The sequence below is a fragment of the Herpailurus yagouaroundi genome, unplaced genomic scaffold (assembly GCF_014898765.1).
Source record: "Herpailurus yagouaroundi ecotype Mexico unplaced genomic scaffold, PumYag 163, whole genome shotgun sequence".
Lineage (NCBI taxonomy): Eukaryota > Metazoa > Chordata > Mammalia > Carnivora > Felidae > Herpailurus > Herpailurus yagouaroundi.
The window spans coordinates 1,926,632-1,947,258 of record NW_024412404.1 but is presented as its reverse complement, the minus strand read 5'-3'; the positions used below and the strand labels follow the sequence as shown (position 1 = coordinate 1,947,258).

General features: G+C 41.2%; 1 protein-coding gene across 2 annotated transcripts in view; it reads left to right on the top strand.

The window, feature by feature from the left end:
* Positions 1 to 20,627, top strand: part of CCDC6 (coiled-coil domain containing 6) — a 108,827-nt gene that overhangs the window by 49,268 nt on the left and 38,932 nt on the right. For both annotated transcript variants that reach the window (XM_040485089.1, XM_040485090.1), the window contains exons 2-3: positions 1,907 to 2,056; positions 19,714 to 19,842. In XM_040485089.1, the coding sequence (XP_040341023.1) occupies positions 1,907 to 2,056; positions 19,714 to 19,842 (279 nt within the window). The remainder of the gene's footprint in view (positions 1 to 1,906; positions 2,057 to 19,713; positions 19,843 to 20,627) is intronic.

Genomic DNA, 20,627 nt, shown 5'->3' with positions numbered 1-20,627 from the left:
TGCTGAGCCTGAGTCTGGCTCTTCTTGCTTATGATCATCTACACCAGTTGTCTAAAATACCGAGTGTGTGGCAACACGCAAGAAAGTTGAGTCTGACCTGATAAGAAAAATAATTTATGGCAAACACCCTTTTAAATAGTAAGTGCGGTATCACTAGCAAAAGCCTTACAGTTCCCCTCTACCTTTTTGTTCTGTAACTTTTAGAATAATCAGAAATCAAATTGTGTAGGATGTTGTCAGTCAAAACCAGAAAAACAAGTAGCTTAAACAGATTGCAGGCTTAGATACGTGAGTTAAGTGTGCCTCCATACATACTTGGGATTCCTGCCCATTGGCCCACCTGGAAGTGTGTGACTTGTAAAGAGGAGTGGGGACTCATTTCAAGGGGGAGAGTAAGTACCTTCAGCCGTGGAGTGGAGAGGAGAGTAGGGCCCTGGGAAGGGCTAACAAAACATCCAAGTGTCTAGGAGCCCTCGGGAACCTAGGGATATCTCCCTGGGCGCTCTTGGATGGAAATAAACATTTATTAGCTATGTTCAGCTCTCCGGGCATATCCCAAATGGTTTCTTAAAGAACTTGAGTGCTGGACCTGGTCCCAAAGTTCTCACTTTTTCTATAGCTCTGTTTCTCAGTTGAAATACGACATGCTACTCTCTTTTGTAGAATTGTTTGACAAGCAGTTCTGGGGACTGAAGGACTTCCTTTCGGCCACTGACAGGAGAGCACAGAGGACAGACTCAGAAACCCAGTCTGTTTGGGCACGGATGCTGGATGCTGGATGCTGGGGAAGCTAGAGAATATGTCCAGAAATCTGAGCCACCAGATTTTGGGAGTGGTTGTCAGAGGCTGTACAATAAAGGTGGTAATTGTTTAGTGCTGGTGCCCTTTTGTCTCCTGCTCTCTGGCTTTCATATTCTTGAAGTGACAGGTGCTGGCAACTTGGAATTGATATAGTTCTTTCTCCCTTGACTTGGCTGATAAAACAGGAACACATTGTTTGGGATTAATGCCTCAAAATGATGGGGTTTAAAAAGTGCATTGAGTAGAGTTGAGTTCACTTGAAACAAGTTTCCTATTTCTGAAAAGATTAATTTCCTTCAAGGATGGTTAGTTTTTTGGTGTGTATTCTGTTAAAATATAGGTTTGGGGAAGTGGTTCAGAAGAATATTTTCTTCTCGAATTATTCTGACCCTCTTTTCTTCTGTTCTTAAAATTCAGTAATGTCTGTCCTTGCTCTCACCTCCAAAAATGCCCAGTAGGGAAATTAATAAAATAAAAAATAAAACTCCTCTCATCCACCCTTACTTTTCACCCATTGGATTCCTACCTCAGTAGCTACTTTATCACCATTTGGTGTGTATTTCCTTCCAATTACTATTCGTTGAGCATGCAGTGTGCATTGCTTTTATAATTGCTTATCCAAATCCTTTCAGTAATATCCTCAAAAGGTGAACTCTGCTTCAGTAAAAAAATGTTGCTTAGATATTTCAGCTTTATTACAGACCTTTGAGATGTAGTGACTTGGAGAGAGTTATCATGAATTGATGCACAGAATTGGACCTGTGTGCCATCTGATGAGCTCTCTGTATTCTACTGATTGGGGATTGATTCTAAAAACAGTAAAACAGTCTTTATGAATTTCTTCAAAACGTCAATTTAAGAAGAAGGCCATCTGTAGTTCAGGGAGGCTCTTTGGGGGAATAGCCAGATTTTCTTTTAGGGTTGCCGCTCAGCCCCTCTGGTTTATGTGTCTTGGGGTGCACTGGTTCACAAGTAAAAATAGAGATCTAATTAAGATGAGTGCCCTTTCTGCAAATAAGAACATTATTTCCATTGTAAATTTCCTGTTTGCTTAACATATTTTTTGTTGTTGCTCTGTTTTAATTTTTTTTTTTTTTTTTAACAGCAAGCCAGGGCTGAGCAAGAAGAAGAATTCATCAGTAACACTTTATTCAAGAAAATTCAGGCTTTGCAGAAGGAGAAAGAAACCCTTGCTGTAAATTATGAGAAGGAAGAAGAGTTCCTCACTAATGAGCTCTCCAGAAAGTTGATGCAGGTAAATTTATCTTTTCTCGCCTTACATCTTCTCTGCCTGTTTTCCTCTCTAGGAAAAAATGACTTTGATAGAGTATTTTGCTTGAAACATTTATAGCCAAAGTTTTTTGGAGATTAAAAAGACCAGGTAAAGATGGAAGCAGTGTAATACTCCAGACTGGTTCTGTGACTCATCTGCTTGGGTAAGGGATTTTATGCTGTGGGCACCTGAAGAAGTTTCTGATGAGCCTGAAGCCTTAGCACAGGAGCAATTTTTTTCTCCTTTTATGTTGATTCTGTAAGGAATAAATCAACATTTGTGTAGCAGAAATGGGTCTTCTGCATTAAAATATGAGGCTGTAAAGTGAAATGTCAGTTGGGCGGCGGGCGGGGGGGGGGGGGGAAAACAAGATATCCGTGATCGGTAGTTAAAATCACATACAATCAGGTGTGTTCAAATGGGTGAGTAATAGGTTACTGAGCAAATAAGTATCAGACAGCTATTAAAACAGCATTAATCTCGGATAGGTTATAGAAGACACAACACAAAACATACAGGAAGGTTTGATTTTTCTCATTCAGAGTCTCCTTCCTTTTCTCCTTAAAGCTTATAAATTACAGAAGTAAAATTTGTTTAGGGCAAATATTTTGTATGCTACTTACCATGAATTTAAGAATAAGTAGGAGGGGTGCCTGGGTGGCTCAGTTGGTTGAGCTACCGACTTCAGCTCAGGTCATGGTCTCATGGCTCATGGGTTTGAGCCCCACGGGGGGCTCTGCTGACAGCTCAGAGCCTGGAGCTGCTTTGGATTCTGTGTCTCCCTCTCTCTGCCCCTCCCCCCTTTGCGCTCTCGCTCTCTCAAAAATAAACACTAAAAATTTTTTAAAAAGAATAAGTAGGATATTAAGTTTTCATTACTGAGCACAGATTGTCCAAAATCACTAGCAGATACAAAATTATTCCAGGAGGATAAACTTTGTCAGGTGAGTGTGGAAGCTAGGTAGACGCACCCCTTGTACCCTCCATGCAAGGGCATTGCTGACTGTTTCATTCATTGATTTGGTTGAAGTATGTATTTTAGTGAAGTTATAATAAAAGGATATTTGAGGCTTTTAAAAAGCTTCCTAAATCCTTTTCTTACCTTCCAACATGGACAATCCTGTGAGAGAAAGCCGGAAGCTTTGGTAAAGAAACTTTAATGTTAAGACTGGACAGTGCTTCAGTCAACTTTGACCCCATCTTTCTGCCTAATTACTGAATAAAGATACTGTTACCGTCTCACACAAAATTCGGTTTCGATGGCTGCTGTTGAAATATGAAGTGTAGAGGTAGCCAGGCATTATTGTCCTGCAGAGATTTATGGCACAGTTTCTGTGTGGAACTCGTTATTGATTCGTGTGCATTCAGATGTAGAGGAAAAAATGAGGGACAAGGTTAGTTTGACCTCTGGCTCTCTCTCACCTTGGCAGCATCAGACAACTTACTCTGCATATTGCTTCTAGAACTAGAGGGATGCAGTTACAGTTTGTTTTTCTTAGTTTAGCATGTAATCAGGTGCTCTAATTTTTAACACTGGAAGAAACAGTGTTTGCTTTCAACTTAAATGGCTATTAGTATTTAGAGTCTTTTACCAAATTATTTATAAAGCAGCCAAAACCTAGCCAGATCATGCTTCTGTTCTCTATAAAGGTTCATCTTCACTGTGAATGGTTCTATAGTGTGTAGTTTATTATCATAACCCACCTTTTTCCCAAAGACATTGATATCCCTTAAAATAAGGCATGAAAGAACAGAAGAGCCATGTGCAACAGAAAAAGGTGAATTTAAAGCTATAACCTGGAGAAATACAGTAATTTTTTTTTCATAATTCTTATATCTAAAAAAAAAAAAAAAAATTGTTTGGATCACCTGGGTGGCTCAGTCGGTTAAATGTCCAACTTTGGCTTGGGTCATGATCTCCCGGTCCATGGGTTCAAGTCTTGCATTGGGCTCTGTGCTGACAGCTTGGAGCCTGGAGCCTGCTTTGGATTCTTGTGTCTGCCCCTTTGTCTGCCCCTTCCTGCTTGTGCTCTCACTCTCAAAAATAAATAGACATTAAAAAAAAAGCAGGGGGTGGGCTTGCCTGGGTGGCTCAGTCGGTTGAGCGACAGACTTCGGCTCAGGTCATGATCTCACAGTTTGTGAGTTCAAGCCCCACATTGGGCTCTGTGCTGACAGCTCAGAGCCTGGAGCCTGCTTCAGACTATGTGTCTCCCTCTCTCTCTGCTCCTCCCCCTTTCATGCTCTGTCTCTCTCTCTGTCTCAGAAATCAATAAACATTAAAAGAAAAAAAATTTTTTTTTTTTTTTAAAAAGGGATGGGGGCGCCTGGTGGCTCAGTAGGTTAAGCGTCGGACTTCAGCTTAGGTCACCATCTCACAGTTTGTGGGTTTGAGCCAGGCATCAGGCTCTGTGCTGACGGCTTGGAGCCTGGAGCCTGCTTCAGATTCTGTCTCCCTCCCTCTCTGCCCCTCCTCGCCGACGCACTCACGTGCTCGCTCTCTTTCTCTCTCTCTCTCTCTCAAAAATAAATAAATATTAAAAAAATTAAAAAAAAAATTTTAAGTAGTTTTATACTTGATCATGAGAAAAATAATTTTCATATATTAAAAACTTAAAATTTTCCAGAGGCATGGATCTTTCTACAGAGATTGAATACTATGCAAATGGAACAGTGCAATAAACTTTTTTTTTTTTTACCAAAAGTAGTATATAACATGTAGCACTAGCCTTCATGTGGCCAAGTCAAAACAAGGAATATAGTATGAAGGTATGATTCTGTTGCTGGGGGAGCTCTTAGTAAGACTGTAGCTCGTTGGTGGTCGAACTTAAAGAATCTGGACAAATGAATACTTAGCATGTCTTCAAGACCATCTCTCAGGAATCCCAGCTTGGTTCTGTGTACACACAGACATATATGTATATATACACATACATACATTGTAGCCAAATATACATAACATAAAATTTGTCATTTCAGCCATTTTTGAGTGTATAACGTGGTGGCATTAGGTACACTGTTGTGCACCCATCACCACTATTCATCCCCAGAACTTCTTGAAAACCAAACTCTCTGTACCCATTAAACAGATACTCCTCATGCCGCCTTCCTGGTTCTTAGGCCCTTGAAAGGAGATGGGTGGCAGGGAGTTGAGGTTGACGTCTCTGGCAAGTTCTAGACCTATGTGTGTTCTGTGGCATGACAGATGATCTCTCACTTTAGACTTCAGCTATCACAGCATACCTTTGTTGTAGAACCCCAAGGCCCTCCTGTTGTTGGCCAGTTGGAGAGAGCTCATTTGGCTGCGGGAGGGTCTGCCACCCTCTGTTACCCATCCTGAGGCTTGCCTCAGGATATCATCCCCTTTGTTGAAGGCTCACATTTTCTGCCACACAGTGTGGAAGAACTGATCTCCATCTGGAGATTTTTTAGGCTAATTGGTACCAGTAGACTTTTCTAATTTTGTAATTACTTTAACATGACTCTCTAGGATGGCGCTTGTAGATAGACCTTTTTTTTGAAAAGCCTGAGAAGAGAAACTGTATGCAGGTGTTCCTGATAGACGAAAGAGTGAATTGACATGTTCACCATGAAAGTATTTTGCCTTTTTCACCCCAAGGCCACTGAGGCCATTTGTGGAACAATTTTGGTTTTGCCACCATGCTTTGACTGTTGTCTCTCATAGTGATTGGACACTGCTTTTATGTGCATTTCAAAGGGATTCTTTGGATCTGAAAACAAACTGAGATCATTGCTGTGGGGGACACGCTTCCCTTCCCTTCCCTTCCCTTCCCATCTGCCATAACAGAACTGGTATCTAATACCTTTACAAATGGAAGTTTATTTGTGGATGAGAGGAAATCCTTTTCTCCTAGAAGATCAAGTTTGGGATATAGCCTAAATATTTTTACATATGCTAAGCATCACTGAAACAAACAAAAACACACAAAAAGCATGCTTTCTCTCTTGCTTTTGTATATATCCCCTAGATGGCCAGAAAATTATACTTTCATTTTATGAAAACTTATTTGAAAAATCTGCATCCTTTTGAGCCCAGACCATAGAATTGATTATCTGATTGAGAACTGTCCCAAAAAGAGCCTTCTGGTACTTTTGCTAAGTTCAGCACAAGCCTGCATCTGAACCAGATTCAGCTCTGGAATGCCTCAAACAGAAGTTGTAGTTTAACCAGAATTTATAATTAAAATTTACAAGAAATGTTTTGTGAGCAAACTCTTCATCAGATTTTGATATATAACATGTACATTAGAAAAACAATCTAAAAGACTATTTTCCAAAATGTTAGTTGTGATTATACTTTGGTGCTAAGCTTTGGGTTATATTAGTTTTCTTATATCCTTTTCCTTCTTATTTTGTAAAAGCAACCTGCATTACTTTTGTAAATAGAAAATGCCTTATTTCCTAAAAAGGAAATTAAAAAATTCTGATGCTTGTTTTGTCCTTACCTTTTGGAACCTTCTGTGTCATTGGCTTTGAGAGCTCAGAGTTCTATCATAGCTGTGACTGTCATGCATCATAGTGCAGTGAAGCCTGCTGCAGTCTTCGGTGCGTTTGCAAGTGAAAGAAGATTCTGGAATGCTCAAATCATTAAGAACTAGTATTATCAGACTGCTTTAATACCTAGCTTAACTGTCTTGTCAGTCCTAATATGACTTATTCCACAGGCCCTCAGTCTTAAAACTTTTTTTAAATAATTCTTAACTCCCCTGTTAACTACCAATCACCAGTCATGCATATTGGAAGACCTGTCATTGCTGAGATTGATAATGGCTTTAGCAATCCTGGAGTTTTTTCACTTGCTGTGATGCAAGCCTGATGCATCAAGTTTACTTCTGCTCTTTGGGAAGTCCTGTTTTTGTCTGCAATCTTCTCAACTGCTGCTAATTGCTAATGAATACTTTTTCTTTTTTTAAAGCCCTGGAACAGGGCTAAGATAAGAAGGGTACTGGGTATTACATATATATCTCTGACTTTTTTAATCTAATCCAACTTTTAAATTTTAGACCTTAAAATAACAAATAGGTTAATAGTTTTGTACTTTAAAAAAAAATTTTTTTTAACATTTATTTATTATTGAGAGACTAGAGAGAGACAGAGCATGAGCGGGGGGGTGGCGAGAGACGGGGAGACACAGAATCCGAAGCAGGCTCCAAGCTGTCATCACAGAGCCCAACGCGGGGCTCAAACCCACAAACCGCGAGATCATGACCTGAGCCGAAGTCTGACGCTCAACCGATGGAGCCACCCAGGCACCCCAATAGTTTTGTACTTTTTTTTTTAAATTTTTTTTTTTCAACGTTTATTTGTTTTTTTTTTTTGGGACAGAGAGAGACAGAGCATGAACGGGGGAGGGGCAGAGAGACAGGGAGACACAGAATCGGAAACAGGCTCCAGGCTCTGAGCCATCAGCCCAGAGCCTGACGCGGGGCTCGAACTCACGGACCGCGAGATCGTGACCTGGCTGAAGTCGGACGCTCAACCGACTGTGCCACCCAGGCGCCCCTGTACTTTTGATTCATATTTGAAATTGGATCTGGTCCTCAGAAAATAATGCCACTGTCGCTACAGTAGAAAGTATTATATCCTTATGGAAGGGTACATTCTTATTGATGATTCAAAGTACTTAAGAATAACACTTTTCTGGATCTCTTGTTTAAGGGCATGGCTTTATTATTACTGACTTGGTCCTTGAGGTTAGAATGCCTTCCAGAACACATGTAGTTAATGTTTCCTAGCATCCATAGAAAGGTGAGACAGGAAAGGAAGGAAGTTGAGGGCAAAAGCCACTGTTGAAGCTGCCGCTACCAAGTGACTGATAGCCAAGCAGCTCAGAGGGACATCAGGCGACAGCGTTATTCCTCCGTCTCTTTGCACAGGAGTAAAACTGACAGGAAGATTTCAAGTAAGTCCCTGAACCTGCCTGTTCATCTAGACAAAGGCTTACCACTTGGTTTACCCTTTCCTTCTCCTCCCCTCAGTTCTGGAGAAGCGGTTTCTCCTTCAAGTACCATCTTACTGGTTGTGCTCTCTGGAGTGCATGCTTCCCCAGCCCCAGACAGGCTGTGTCTCAGGGTAGCAGGCATGCCCGTGGGCATAACCAGTGAGCATAGAGTCTCAGATCCCTTCTTGTGAAGCATGTGCACCAGAATGTGAGGCCGCCTGCCTCTCACCCCGAGTCTGCCTAGTTACTAGGATGGCAGTGTAGTGATTTTGTTTGGGCAGGCAGCAACATCTCATGTCAGGGCAATAAATACATATGAGATACTCTAGTCAGTTTTAAAGGCACCTAGGCTCAGATGGCCTTCGCATCAGTTCGGATGAACACTGTTTCTGCCCTCCCCATGGAAGAGGAGAAGAGACTGTGAAATATGTTCTTCATTAAGGTGGCCAGAGCAGTAGCCCTTCTGGCTTTTTTCAGGGCTATTAATGCTGATCTGAAAAATTTGCTGTTACCTATAGCTCACAGAACAGTAGGGTCAGAGAGAGAGAGAGAGAGAGAGAAAGAGTTGTTTTTCATTACAAACATTCTGAACTTCAGCATTGTCTGTTCTTTGTTTCTTTTCACTGAGCAAGGGGCTTGTACGTTGTGTTTCCCAATACATCTGCAAAGGCTCCCGGGATGTTTTTAATGCATTTTAAATGATGTAGCCTCCAGAGGCCATATTATGAGCCAGAATTTTCCTGTTTAGTAGCCTGCCAGAAATCTCTGTCCAACACAATTTGCATTACGATTAGAAAATAAAATGAACGTGATACAGTTGTTCAGACTCTAAGAAATCATGGAGTTTCTTTCCAAGTGTATGCATGTGTGTTGACATTAGGTCTAGATTGGATGTGCCAGTGTGGACTCCAAAAATGTAAGGGCAAGAGTAGAGGCTTTCAAGCTTCCCATGCTGACTTCCTTTGAAAAGTGTGGGAAAGCTCAGGTAGAGAGAAAACAAAAGTAGACAGACAATGAAATTAAAAATAATGAGATGAAGCTGGAGTGGGAGCTTACTTTATTCTCCAGGGTAGGAGTAAGCATGGTTATTTCTAGGTGAAAAGATGAGTCTGGCTCCACTGTAGATGGACTTGAGCCATCATTGGAAACATTTTTTAAATGACTTTAAAACACTGCAGTTATAAATGTTCCCTGTTTTGCACTTCTTGGGTAGGTTTTCTATTTCAAAACCGTTTACAGTCAGCCCAGTCAGTAATTACCTAAAATACGGAGCTACCTTCACTTTCTTCCTCTTTATTCATAAAGGTGTGGCCTTGTTTTAGTTCACAGTAATGTCTCAAGTTAGAATGAATTCTTTATTTGGACTGAACACTATTCCTCGGAAGAAGGAAGTGTTAGGTTTTACAAATTGCATTTTCAATGCAGTAGGCCGACTCCAGGCCCTAAAAGATTTCTTTATATTATTTGTGGAGGATCTTTTAAAAATCTCCTAGGGGACCTGGGTGGCTCAGTCGGTTAAGTGTCCAACTTCAGCTCAGGTCATGATCTCGTAGTTCGTGGGTTCAAACCCCACATTGGGTCCTGTGCTGATGGCTCAGAGCCTGGAGCCTGCTTTGGATTCTGTGTCTCCCTCTCTCTCTCTCTGCCCCTTTCCTTCCTGCTCATGCTCTGTCTCTCACAAAAAAATGTTAAAAATTTTTTTTTTAATTTTCTCCTAACCAGATTTCTCTAAAGGCATTAATGCTTTAAACAGCTTTGTGCTGTGGGGAATCTGGCAAACTCAAACTTAGCCCACTAGGTATTCTGGGTGGATGGGAAGCCCGATGTTGTAGTGGAGCCATCTGTTCAGACATGAGGGCTTGTAGGGCTCCTGGGTGGCTCTGTCAGTTGAACATCTGACTCAATTTTGGGTCAAGTCATGATCCCAGGGTTGTGGGATCGAGTCCTGCATTGGGCTCCACACTGAACATGGAGCCTGCTTAAGATTCTCTCTCTTCTTCTCTCTTCCTCTGCTCCTTTCCCCTGCTTGTGCCCTCTCTCTCTCTCAAAAAAAAAAAAAAAAAAAAAAAAAAAGAAATTATGAGGGCTTGTCCTTGATGTTGAGAATGTTGACAAGAAAATAGCATTTAAAAAATAATTTTCTGGAAGAGCCCAGCTGTTGCCTTGCAAAAATTGCTTATACCTTCCCCTCTAGAAAATGACAGATTAGGTAATTCAGACAAACCTCACTGAGGATCAATAAAACCTACACAGAATGCTCTTAAATATTTTTTAAAGCATGAAGAACTAGCAAGATGGAGAAGGCCTGCTGGGCTATGATCTGGGGGAGGTGGGTATTAGGAAGACCCAAACTCCCAGGGCTGGTTTTGTCTTGATTATTTGCTGCTGCTTATGGAACAGCAGAGAAACTGAGCTGTGCTATGGTAGTTGTGTGGAGCTGAGGTTACAGAAGTTAAAGCTCAGCGTTGGCCAAAGATGGAGACAGCAATAAATGACCTACACTTTAATCATGAACCTTAGGATAAGAACAAACCAGGTTTTTTTAAAAAAAATTTTTAATGTTTATTTTTGAGAGAGAAACAGAGCGTGAGCAGGGGAGGGGCAAAGAGAGAGGGAGACACAGAATCTGAAGCAGGCTCCAGGCTCTGAGCTGTCAGCACAGAGCCCCATGCGGGGCTCAAACTCACAGACTGCAAGATCATGACCGGAACCGAAGTCAGATGCTCAACTGACTGAGCCACCCAGGTGCCCCAAGAACAAACTAGTTTTGTATCACCTGGTGAACTGTAAATCATGAAGCTTTTGTTTTGGATTAAGGTAGACCCAGTCTTCTGGTGCCTGGCAGAAGAAAACAGAATTTTCTGGAGGAAGATACCATCATCCTAGACCACAAATTTCACCTACAAATACAATTTCAAATATGTTGCCCAGCACTCAAGGAGAACCAGGCACATGGGGATATGAGATTTCATGGATGTCAACTAGTAGAAATGAAAGAACAGAAATGGACTTCACAAATAGTTTAGATATTGGAATTATCAGACACAGATTCCAGAGCAGCCATGCTTACTACATTCAAAGAAACAAAGATCAAGCTTGAAATCTTTGTTAGGAAACAGGAAACATATCACAGTTTTTCTTGTAGCTATTCAAAAGGAGAGTGAATAACTCATGAATAATCGTATATGGCAATACATTTGAAATTTTTAAATTGTTTTTAGTCTTTTTTTTAATGTTTATTTTTGAGAGAGTGCCAAGTGGGGGAGGGGCAGAGAGAGGGGACAGAGGATCCAAAGTGGGCTCTGCACTGAGAGCAGCAAGCCCCATGTGGGACTTGAACTCATAAACTGTGAGATCATGATTTGAGCCAAAGTTGGATGGTTAATCAACTGAGCAACACAGGTGCCCAGTACATTTGAAATTTTAGATGGAACGGACAAATTAATAGAAAAACATACTGTCTACAACTGGCTGGGGAAGAAATAGAAAACATGAGCTTTGTAACCATTAGAGAAATTGAATTGGTGAGAAACAACCTTTTGTAGTGAAAAATTGCAGGCTCAAATGGTTTTACTGCAAGTTGTATCAAACATTCAAGGAAAAAATGCAGGTGATCTTTGCACAGCACAGGGCTTAGGGGTGCCACCTCCTCCTTCCCATCCTTCTCTCCCCTCCCCCAATCAAAATCTGTGTATAACTTTTAGTTCCCCTGAAAAACTTAACCACTAATAGCGTGCCATTGACTGGAGGTCTTACCTATAACATAAATGGTCAATTAACACATATTTTTTATGTTATTTGTATTATATACCATCCTTTTACAGTAAAGTAAGCTAGAGAAAAAATGTTCTTAAATCATAAGAGGGACACTTGGGTGGCTCAGTCAGTTACGTGTCTGACTCAATTTCGGCTCAGGTCATGATCTCACAGTTTGTGAGAATTCGCCCTATATCACCGTCTGTGCTGAGAGCCTGGAGGCTGCTTGGGATTCTCCTTCTCCCTCTCTTTCTGCCCCTTCCCCACTCAGGCTTGCTCTCTTTCTCTTTCTTAAAATAAAATAAACTTAAAAGAAAATACATTTATAGTATGGTACTGTATTTGTTAGGGGGAAAAAAACCTATGCCTATAAGTGGATTTCAGAGAGAAGAGCATTGAAGCTGGAAGGGACAGGAAAGTGCTAAGGCCTTGGGTGGGATCGTGCCTGCCATGTTGGAGGAGCAGCAGAGAGGCCAAATGTGGTTGGAGTGGAGTCTTGGAGGGAGAGGAGTAAGAGTTGAGATTGAGGAGGTAATGGGTACTGGGGGTTTGGTGGCCAGCATGCAGATCACGTAGAGCCGTTGAGCCATAATCATGAGTTTGGCATTCACTCTGCAGTGGGAGCCATGGGGGGCAGGAAAGGGGTTTGAACAAAGTAGTGAAATGATCTTGCCTTGATTGCTATCTCAAGAAGAAATTATGGAGTGGAGGCCAAGGTGGGAGCTAGGCTGTCTATTTTAAGACTATTCCATAATCCACACTGGGATAGGGTTGATTGTTCTAGGATGTGATGGTAAAGATGGTGACCATTGGGTTCTAGGTACATTTTGAAGGAATATCCTATTGGATTGAGGATGGATTAGAAGTGGGCATGCGCAAAAGACAGGCTCAAAACAGACTTGGAGATTTTGGCATCCATGATTGGAAGAATATAGTTAACCATAATTTAAGATGGGAAAGGCTTTAAGTGGAGTAGACTTGGAGTGAGAAGGTCAGAACTTCAGTTGAGTGGTCTAGACATCCATATGGAGATTACAGATAGGCAGCAGGATAGATTTCTTTCAACAGAGAAATTTGGGAGTATTGCCATTAAGTAATGCCTAGAGAAGAACAAAGACATGTCATTGGAAATCACATAAAGAGAACGCAAGGACAGGCCACAGTGTGAGAGAAGATGTTTGTAACCTGTATAACTAACACGAGACTACGAATCAGTATGAAAAATGGACTGCTCCAAAGAAAATGGATAGAGACTTGAACAGACTCTTTGCACAAGCAGATAGGCATATGAGCAGGAAACAAATGAACAAGTACACATTAGTAATCAAGAAAGGCAAAATAAAACAAGAAGATATTACTAGAGAAGTCTTCTGTATGCTCTCAGGGAATGGAAATGGTTGCTGCTTTTAGAGCAGTTTGGCATTACCTAATGATACTGGAAATATTCACGGTCTGTGACTCAGCAGTTTCAGTCCTAGATATATTTATGATGTTTGCATATGTACACCAGATGTATACAAGAATGTTTTTTGTGGCATTGCACGTAATAGTAAAAAACCAGAAATGACCCAAATACTCATTGTCCATAGAGTAGACAAATTGTGCTCATCCAGCGGGATATCATAAGGCAGTAAAAATACTGTTCAACTAAGTAATGCAGGTGAATGAAATCCTAAGTTTATCTAGCAGAGGAAGCTAGACAAAAAAGAATGCAAAACCAAGCAAAACTAATGTTTAGAAATACATAGGCAATAAAATTTCTTTTAAAGAAAAAAATGCAAGGAGTTCTTTACTATGAGTGAGAATCAGGAGAGCGATCACCCCTCAGAGATGGAGCGCTGTGATTCGGAAGGATACACTAGGCTCTGGGAGAGAGCGGGCAGTGTTAACATTTGTTGACTTAGGTGATGGTCACCTGAGAGTACTATATATGTAGTAATGGCACCCTTTATATTTACCTAGTTGTCTTGTTCATCCTGAGGCTTACTCTGAGGGAAAAGCGTAAAGGAAGTGAGTCAGTGTTTGCATGGACAAGAGATTTGTCCATGATCTGGAGCGGAATTCACTATGTTCTGGTCACTGCTGTTCATGGAGCTTGCAGTCCTGTAAGAGTGATCGAGAATGTATACAGGTGCTCGAGGATGGCAGCACACATCAGGGATAAGGACGAAGGCTGTAAAGTCAGAGACCTGTGTTTTAACCCTGGATCTACCCCTCATCAGCTGTGTGATTTTGAGCAAGTTACTTGACCTCCCTAAGCTGTGGTTTTCTTCTTCGTAAAATGCAAAAGATAGTATCTGCCACAGAGTTATGGCCATATAAAATGCTTGGTACATAGTAACTAGTGCCTTAAAGTATTAGCTGCTTTTAGAAGTAGCTAATAGAAAGATATGAAACATGAACTAGACGTTATCATGCACACAGGTACAATGTACTCCTCACAGCTTAAAGAAGGGGAGGATACAGTATGTTGGGGGCATGTGGGAAGGTACTGTGGAAGATGTTTTCTGAGCCATCGCTCACTTTGAATAGGTTGGAGGGAGGGATTCAGGCACTCTACCAGAGGGTACAGCACGACCAGGGTTGTGGAGGCAGGGGTGTGCAACCCCTGGACTGGAGTGGTTTCCAGAAGTGTTTGCCCAGCATCATGGATTTCAGTTTTTTAAATTTATTATTTTAGTAAAAGAGTCTTTACTCTTTTAAGAGTAAAAGACATGAACTTTGCCTTTAACACAGTTACAACCATGTGCTGTTTTTTGGCACATCCATTCTTTGTTAGGTGTCTGGACCCTGAAGGCATTTATGCTCATGAACCTTAGACTGTCACTTGGGCAGAATGTGAAATAGCATGAGGAAAGCATGGGAAACTTGGATAGGATTGGATCACGGAAGGACTTGAATGTCATGCCAATGATGTTATACTTTTGCAGGTAAGTAGGGAACCATTGAAGGGTTTTGAGCAGAATGTTGATGTATTAATAGGGTTTGTCTGTCAGGATGTTCTACGCTGAATCTGGGGAGATTTATTAGGAAGCTTTGGCAGTGGCCCAGTGAAGAATAATAAAAGACTTGAACTAGATTGGGGCCATGAGCATACAAAGAAGAGGGTGGTTTGACAGCTGCTCTGGAGGCTGACTAAATGCCAACTGGTAACTGATATGAGGTGTTGATTGAGAACAATTGTACCAGTAACAGAAGGGGTTTGGAGGTGGGAATAAGTGTGGGCCCAAGAGGCATTTAGTGGTGATATAATGAATTTGAAACGGGAAGCTGACTTTCTGCTCACACTCCTCAATAGAGTGGCTAAAAAGTTGGTTCATAAAAGACTCCATGTCTTTTCACCTAGTTTTGAACTTTTTTTTTTGCAAAGCTTCTATGAATAATATAATTGTGTTTGACATCCCAATGACTTCATGTAGTTGTTGTCCTATGGTGGCCTTTACTTGGCCCAGTGCAGTTAGTTCTAGCTTTTGGTAGTTGTCGGTAAACCAAGGATGCTGGCTGTGGGATGGGGGTGGTGAGTACACAGAAGTGTTAGCCTGGATCAGTGAGAAAGAAGGTGGGAGCATCTTGGGTTTATTCTGAATTGCACTGAGAAAGCTGGGTCCTGGGGCTGGTGGCTGGAGGCTTGCCTCACTTGGCAGTAGCTAGATGGACAACAAACCCAGACTCGCAAACATGCTTCGCCCAGCCTGGGATTTGGCAAACTTGCTGCATGCCGGCTGGGAGGCTTGGCTCGACAGCCGACCTACATGTGCACCTGTGATGGTTCTCTTAGGTGAACAGTTTGCAGTGCTTCTACTTGCTAGTGAGAATTCGACCCAGAATAAAGGTCATGCAGTGAAGAATTCTGGAGTCTCTTATACAATAGGCCTGGTTCACAGAAGTGGCTCCAGAAAGTCTTTATAAATTGTAAGATAGCAGTTGTGAGTGATCGAATGATGCTTAAGCCTAGCCTATTTGAGATCAAATTAATGTTATACTTGTCTTTTTTAACAGGCTGGAAGCTTGCTTTAGGGCTTCATATATAATGAGTGGATATGGTAACAAAATGCTCAAGTTTTAATACTTAGAAATTCATAGGTTTATAGTTTGTATCTTTGCTTATGGCTTTCAGTTATGTTGGTTTTGTTTTGTTTTTGATGGTGAAACCTAAGTAGCAAACTTTTATTCATATAGCCCTAATTCCATTGAAAATGTGCTGCCAGTGGATCATTTGTTACATAACATAATTTCCATTCTACACTTTTTAAAATTAATGTTAACTATATTGCACAAATAGGAGTCATAAAACCCTTGCATAATCTTTGTGATTGACTTTATAAAGTGTATTTATAGAAAATTCTGATTAAAAAACTAATCTGCCTAAGCCTTTTGCTTTAGATATATTTAAGGCACACACGTGAGTTTATTTCAAACACATTAATAGAATTTGCTTGACTGTTTACTTCTCAGTTTGAATGATTTTTGCTCTAGTTTAGGATCACTGACCTTCTTGGAAGATTTAAAGTTGCTCATAAAATGTTAAGACCTTTGATTAGAAATTTAAAATCATGCCTTGAATTTTATGCCTACACGTAGGAAATTTATTTCTGAGAGCTGGCTTGTGTCAGCCTGAACGAGGCTCCTTTTAGGGTTTTTGGTGTCATGAGCTGGGGATGTTGGTTCAAGCCCCGTTGGGGCCGAATGACTTGGATTTACATGGTATCTGTTAAAAAACCAACAATTTCTGAATGTTCCTCACGCGGACTCTGCAGTTGTTAGTTCCTCAAGATCCCTTTCTGCTCTCTCACCTTCTTGCTCATCTGAACTCTCATGACTTTGAAGGGGGTGTCTCTGTATCTGTGTGTTTCTCTTTGTATTGGTGGTTTCTTTGTTCCAAGGAAGAACCTATTTCCTGTTTCTAATGCTCTGTTCAGAAACTCCACGCTCTGCCCCGAAATTGGGTGTCACCTGAGAGATGTCAGAACAAAGCAAGCAGCAAAGCTGTTTGTTCCAGCCCTGACTTTCGGGGGATGATGAACACGGGCATCTTTAGCAGACAGATCTCAAGATGGCTTGATCTTTCCCAAATGGGTTAGTGTAACCCAGGGATCTCACTTGAGTTCTGGTGACAACAGCTTTACCATCAAATTTTCCTTAGGGGATATCTCTTGAGAGGGAAAAGCCTCTTAAAATGGAGAGCTTTTATGGATTTTATTACTAGTTTAATCTGTATTCTTAAAGGAAATACCTCATCAGATATTGACAATATAGACCATCTGTCTAAATAGGAATATTTTTCTGTAAGCCAATGACAGCCTTACCTTTTTCTCAGATTAACATTCTGGCTTTGTGGGCCAGACATGTTTCAATGTTAGATTGCATCCTTGATTGTTTTAATTTACCTCAGGGCAGAAGAATAATGCTTAAAAAAAAAGGGGGGGGGTTCTTTTAAATAAAAATGGCAACAATTGAAAGCATATTGGAGGAAAACATACCTGGTGTAAAAACTACTATGCAGAATGTTTAAAGGTTTTAAGACTAAAGTTTATTTTTCTAAAACCAGTAGATACCATTTAAGCTTGGTGCTCATGAACTGTTCTAGGGCGAGGGTGACATCTTCACTCAAGATGTCCCCTGCGTCTAACGTAGTACTTACAGATGGAGGGTACACAGGTATGTTACGGAGTAAAAGTGTTAGGTGGGGATGGGCATGCTTTGCTGTTTCTTCCTCGTGAGTGGTCTTGTTGCATCAGGGTCTTTGTGTCTGAAGTGCCAGGAGCTCTTCTTGTTCTCTGTTGGTTTCTCTTGTTTCTTGTAATTACTGCTTGATCCTGCAGAACCTGAGTTTTAAAGAACGAGCTAAAAATAGACTTGTCACTGTAAGTGCTTCCTTGCATCTGCTTTTTTCCTGGGTCCCTGCAAGGTTGACCAGCTTTTCTTGAAGTTGCACATCAAAAACAGTTGGAGAAAGAAGCATCTGTTTAGTCAACATTTCCAGCTTAGAAAACTGTCAGATTTTAACCTTTTTTTTTTAACCAAGTATGTGCTTGCAGAGCAGTGGTAATTGTGTCGGTGTGGTGAGGGTTCGGTGCAGCCGTATGGAGGTTGCTCAGGCCTGGCTAATCTTTTTGGGTTGCCCGTCATGCCATATGCAGGGTTTACCCAGAGACACAGTGTCCTCCAGGCAAGTGTCTGTGGCGTCCTGTTTTCTGTTGGGTCGTTTGACTTTTTTTTTTTTTTTTAACGTTTATTTATTTTTGAGACAGAGCATGAACAGGGGAGGGGCAGAGAGAGGGAGACACAGAATCTGAAACAGGCTCCAGGCTCTGAGCTGTCAGCACAGAGCCCAACGCGGGGCTCGAACCCACGGACTGTGAGATCATGACCTGAGCCGAAGTCGGACGCTCAACTGACCAAGCCACCCAGGCGCCCTGGGTCGTTTGATTTTTTAAACGCCAAAGATGCACTAGATGCTAGCGGAGTCTGAAACTGATTCCTCCTAGGTTTGCTCAAGATCCAGTGGGAGAATACTGGCTTGGGGTTCAGAGCAGAATGTGGGTCCCAGCCTTCACTGCCTTCAGCTGAATTATCTTGGTCCAGTCTCCTGTTTTTTCACATAGGAAATGGGAGTGATCATGCCTGCCTAATGCCTATGAAGAACCTGGTACACAGTGTCTGCTTGAAGAAGTGATTTTGAGGGTGAAAGTAGGCAGCAGTGTCCTCTTAGACCCCCACATAAAAGTACATGTGTTTCATTGTTTTTAATGGCTTTTACGTAATCTCTATTGGGCCCTGTTGCTGTCATTCTCTCCAACCCCTGCTATGAATGAACACTCCCAATTGAGAATGTTAGAAATTAGAAGCCCAGTTGTCATTTCCTCGATTCCCTTTTGGTTTTGATGGTTGGGGGACCTTTTAAAAAAACTTTTCAGTGACACCATAACCTTATCTTTTGTTTCTTTTATTTTTTTAGAGAAAGCGTGAGCAGGGGGAGAGGGGCAGAGAGAGAGAGAGAGAGAGAAAGAAAGAAAGAATATCTTAAGCAGTCTCAATGCAGAGCCCTGCATGGGATTTGATCCCATGACCTTGGGATCATGACCTGAACCAAAATCAAGAGTTGGACACTCAACCGACTGAGCCACACAGGCAACCCTAACCTTATGTTTTACCTGCATAAATAAGAAGCCTCCCTCCTGGGCTTTTAGGAAAGACGTAGGAGGTGTGATGTACAGTCTCATTATAGAAAGATAATTAATTCTACTGGTTTTTGCCAAAGGATGCTTATTAGTGTATTGAGACATAGCATTCAGAATAATTTACTAAATATGTTTTGTGATTGTGACATCTCTTCCTTCTTTACACACATAAAAATCTGAGTAAACTAATTCATTTAATTAAAACTGACTAAAATTTCTATTTTTAATATAATTTTTATGATGTTATATAGTTTGAAAAGTACTGAAGGGTGTGTGTGTGTGTGTGTGTGTGTGTGTGTGTGTGTGTGTGCGCGCGCGTGTGTGTGTGTTTGAATAGGGATATTTTTTGAAAACGTTAGTTTTATATTTGAAGTTTCCATCCTTACCTCATCCCTAGCTTCCCAATTCCTCTCTACAGAGGCAACAACTTCTATGTTTTTAAAAACTAAACAATCTGTATTTAATCATGGTTTGATTGATGCTCAGGTGTATTTGCCCTGTCACTTGTGGCCTTTTGGCTCAGGCCAGGAGCTTATGTACGTGGACTCTAACTTGTGGTCGTGAATTAGAGGACCCTTGGAGCAGGTTACACACTAGGTGTGCACTTGGGTATCAACAGAAATGAGGATTGTAGCTTCTGTGATGATACTTCTTACTCAGTGTAATCAGCTTGTGGAGCCGGTGTTTCCGTGGCTTTTGAGTGTCTCAATTCCCACGTCTGTGATTTTTCCTTTTTCCAGTTGCAGCATGAGAAAGCCGAACTAGAACAGCATCTCGAACAAGAGCAGGAATTCCAGGTCAACAAACTGATGAAGAAAATTAAAAAACTGGAGAATGATACCATTTCGAAGCAGCTTACATTAGAGCAGGTAAGAATCTGTAGTTTTCTCAATACACTTTTTTCCTCCTATTATTCTCCCTCACCTTACTCTTTTTGGCCTCAGATACCCTGGAGCATGTGTGTGAAAAATATTTTTCAGCTGTTTCTTCCCACAGTGGAGACTTCATTTTTGTAGTAAGATTGACAAGTCTGTGGAGCACCTGCTCTCTCTGTCTCACACTTTCTCTTTTTTCAACTGCAATTAATAAAGTTTCTGGAGATATACCGTGATGTACTGACTTATAGGTAGGAATTGTTAAGGTTCCTTTTACAAAGGGGGAACAATGTGTTTTTAACCACAGGATAGATTCTGTGAAAGTTCCTGAGACAGTGTTGCTGTGGAACTAAAACTTTTTTTTAAGGGGTTCTTGAGAAGAGGCAATTAGCATTTTTCTTCTCTGAATTATTAGCAATGTGATATGAACCCTATCTTTTCCCAATGTGATTTGTTGGTACAGATATGGAGGCATAGATTTGGTTGCTTATCCTGACTCAGCCTCTCATTAGTTGTATGACCTTGCATTACCTTCTCTGGGCCCAGCTTTTCCATTTGTAAACAGAGAAGGGCAAACTAAAATCAGGAATGGCAAGCTTAACCAGGTACAAAAGGTGGCAAGTCATAATGTACAATCCCTTTGTCCACTGCCCTCTGCACATGTTGGTGTTTGAGCAGGGTCCTCACCTTGGGAGTCCAGACTGGGTCTTGTGCTCCTTCAACACACAGAACTGTGGGCAGCCATTGTCAGCCCATCTGCGTTAGTATGTCAGACAAAA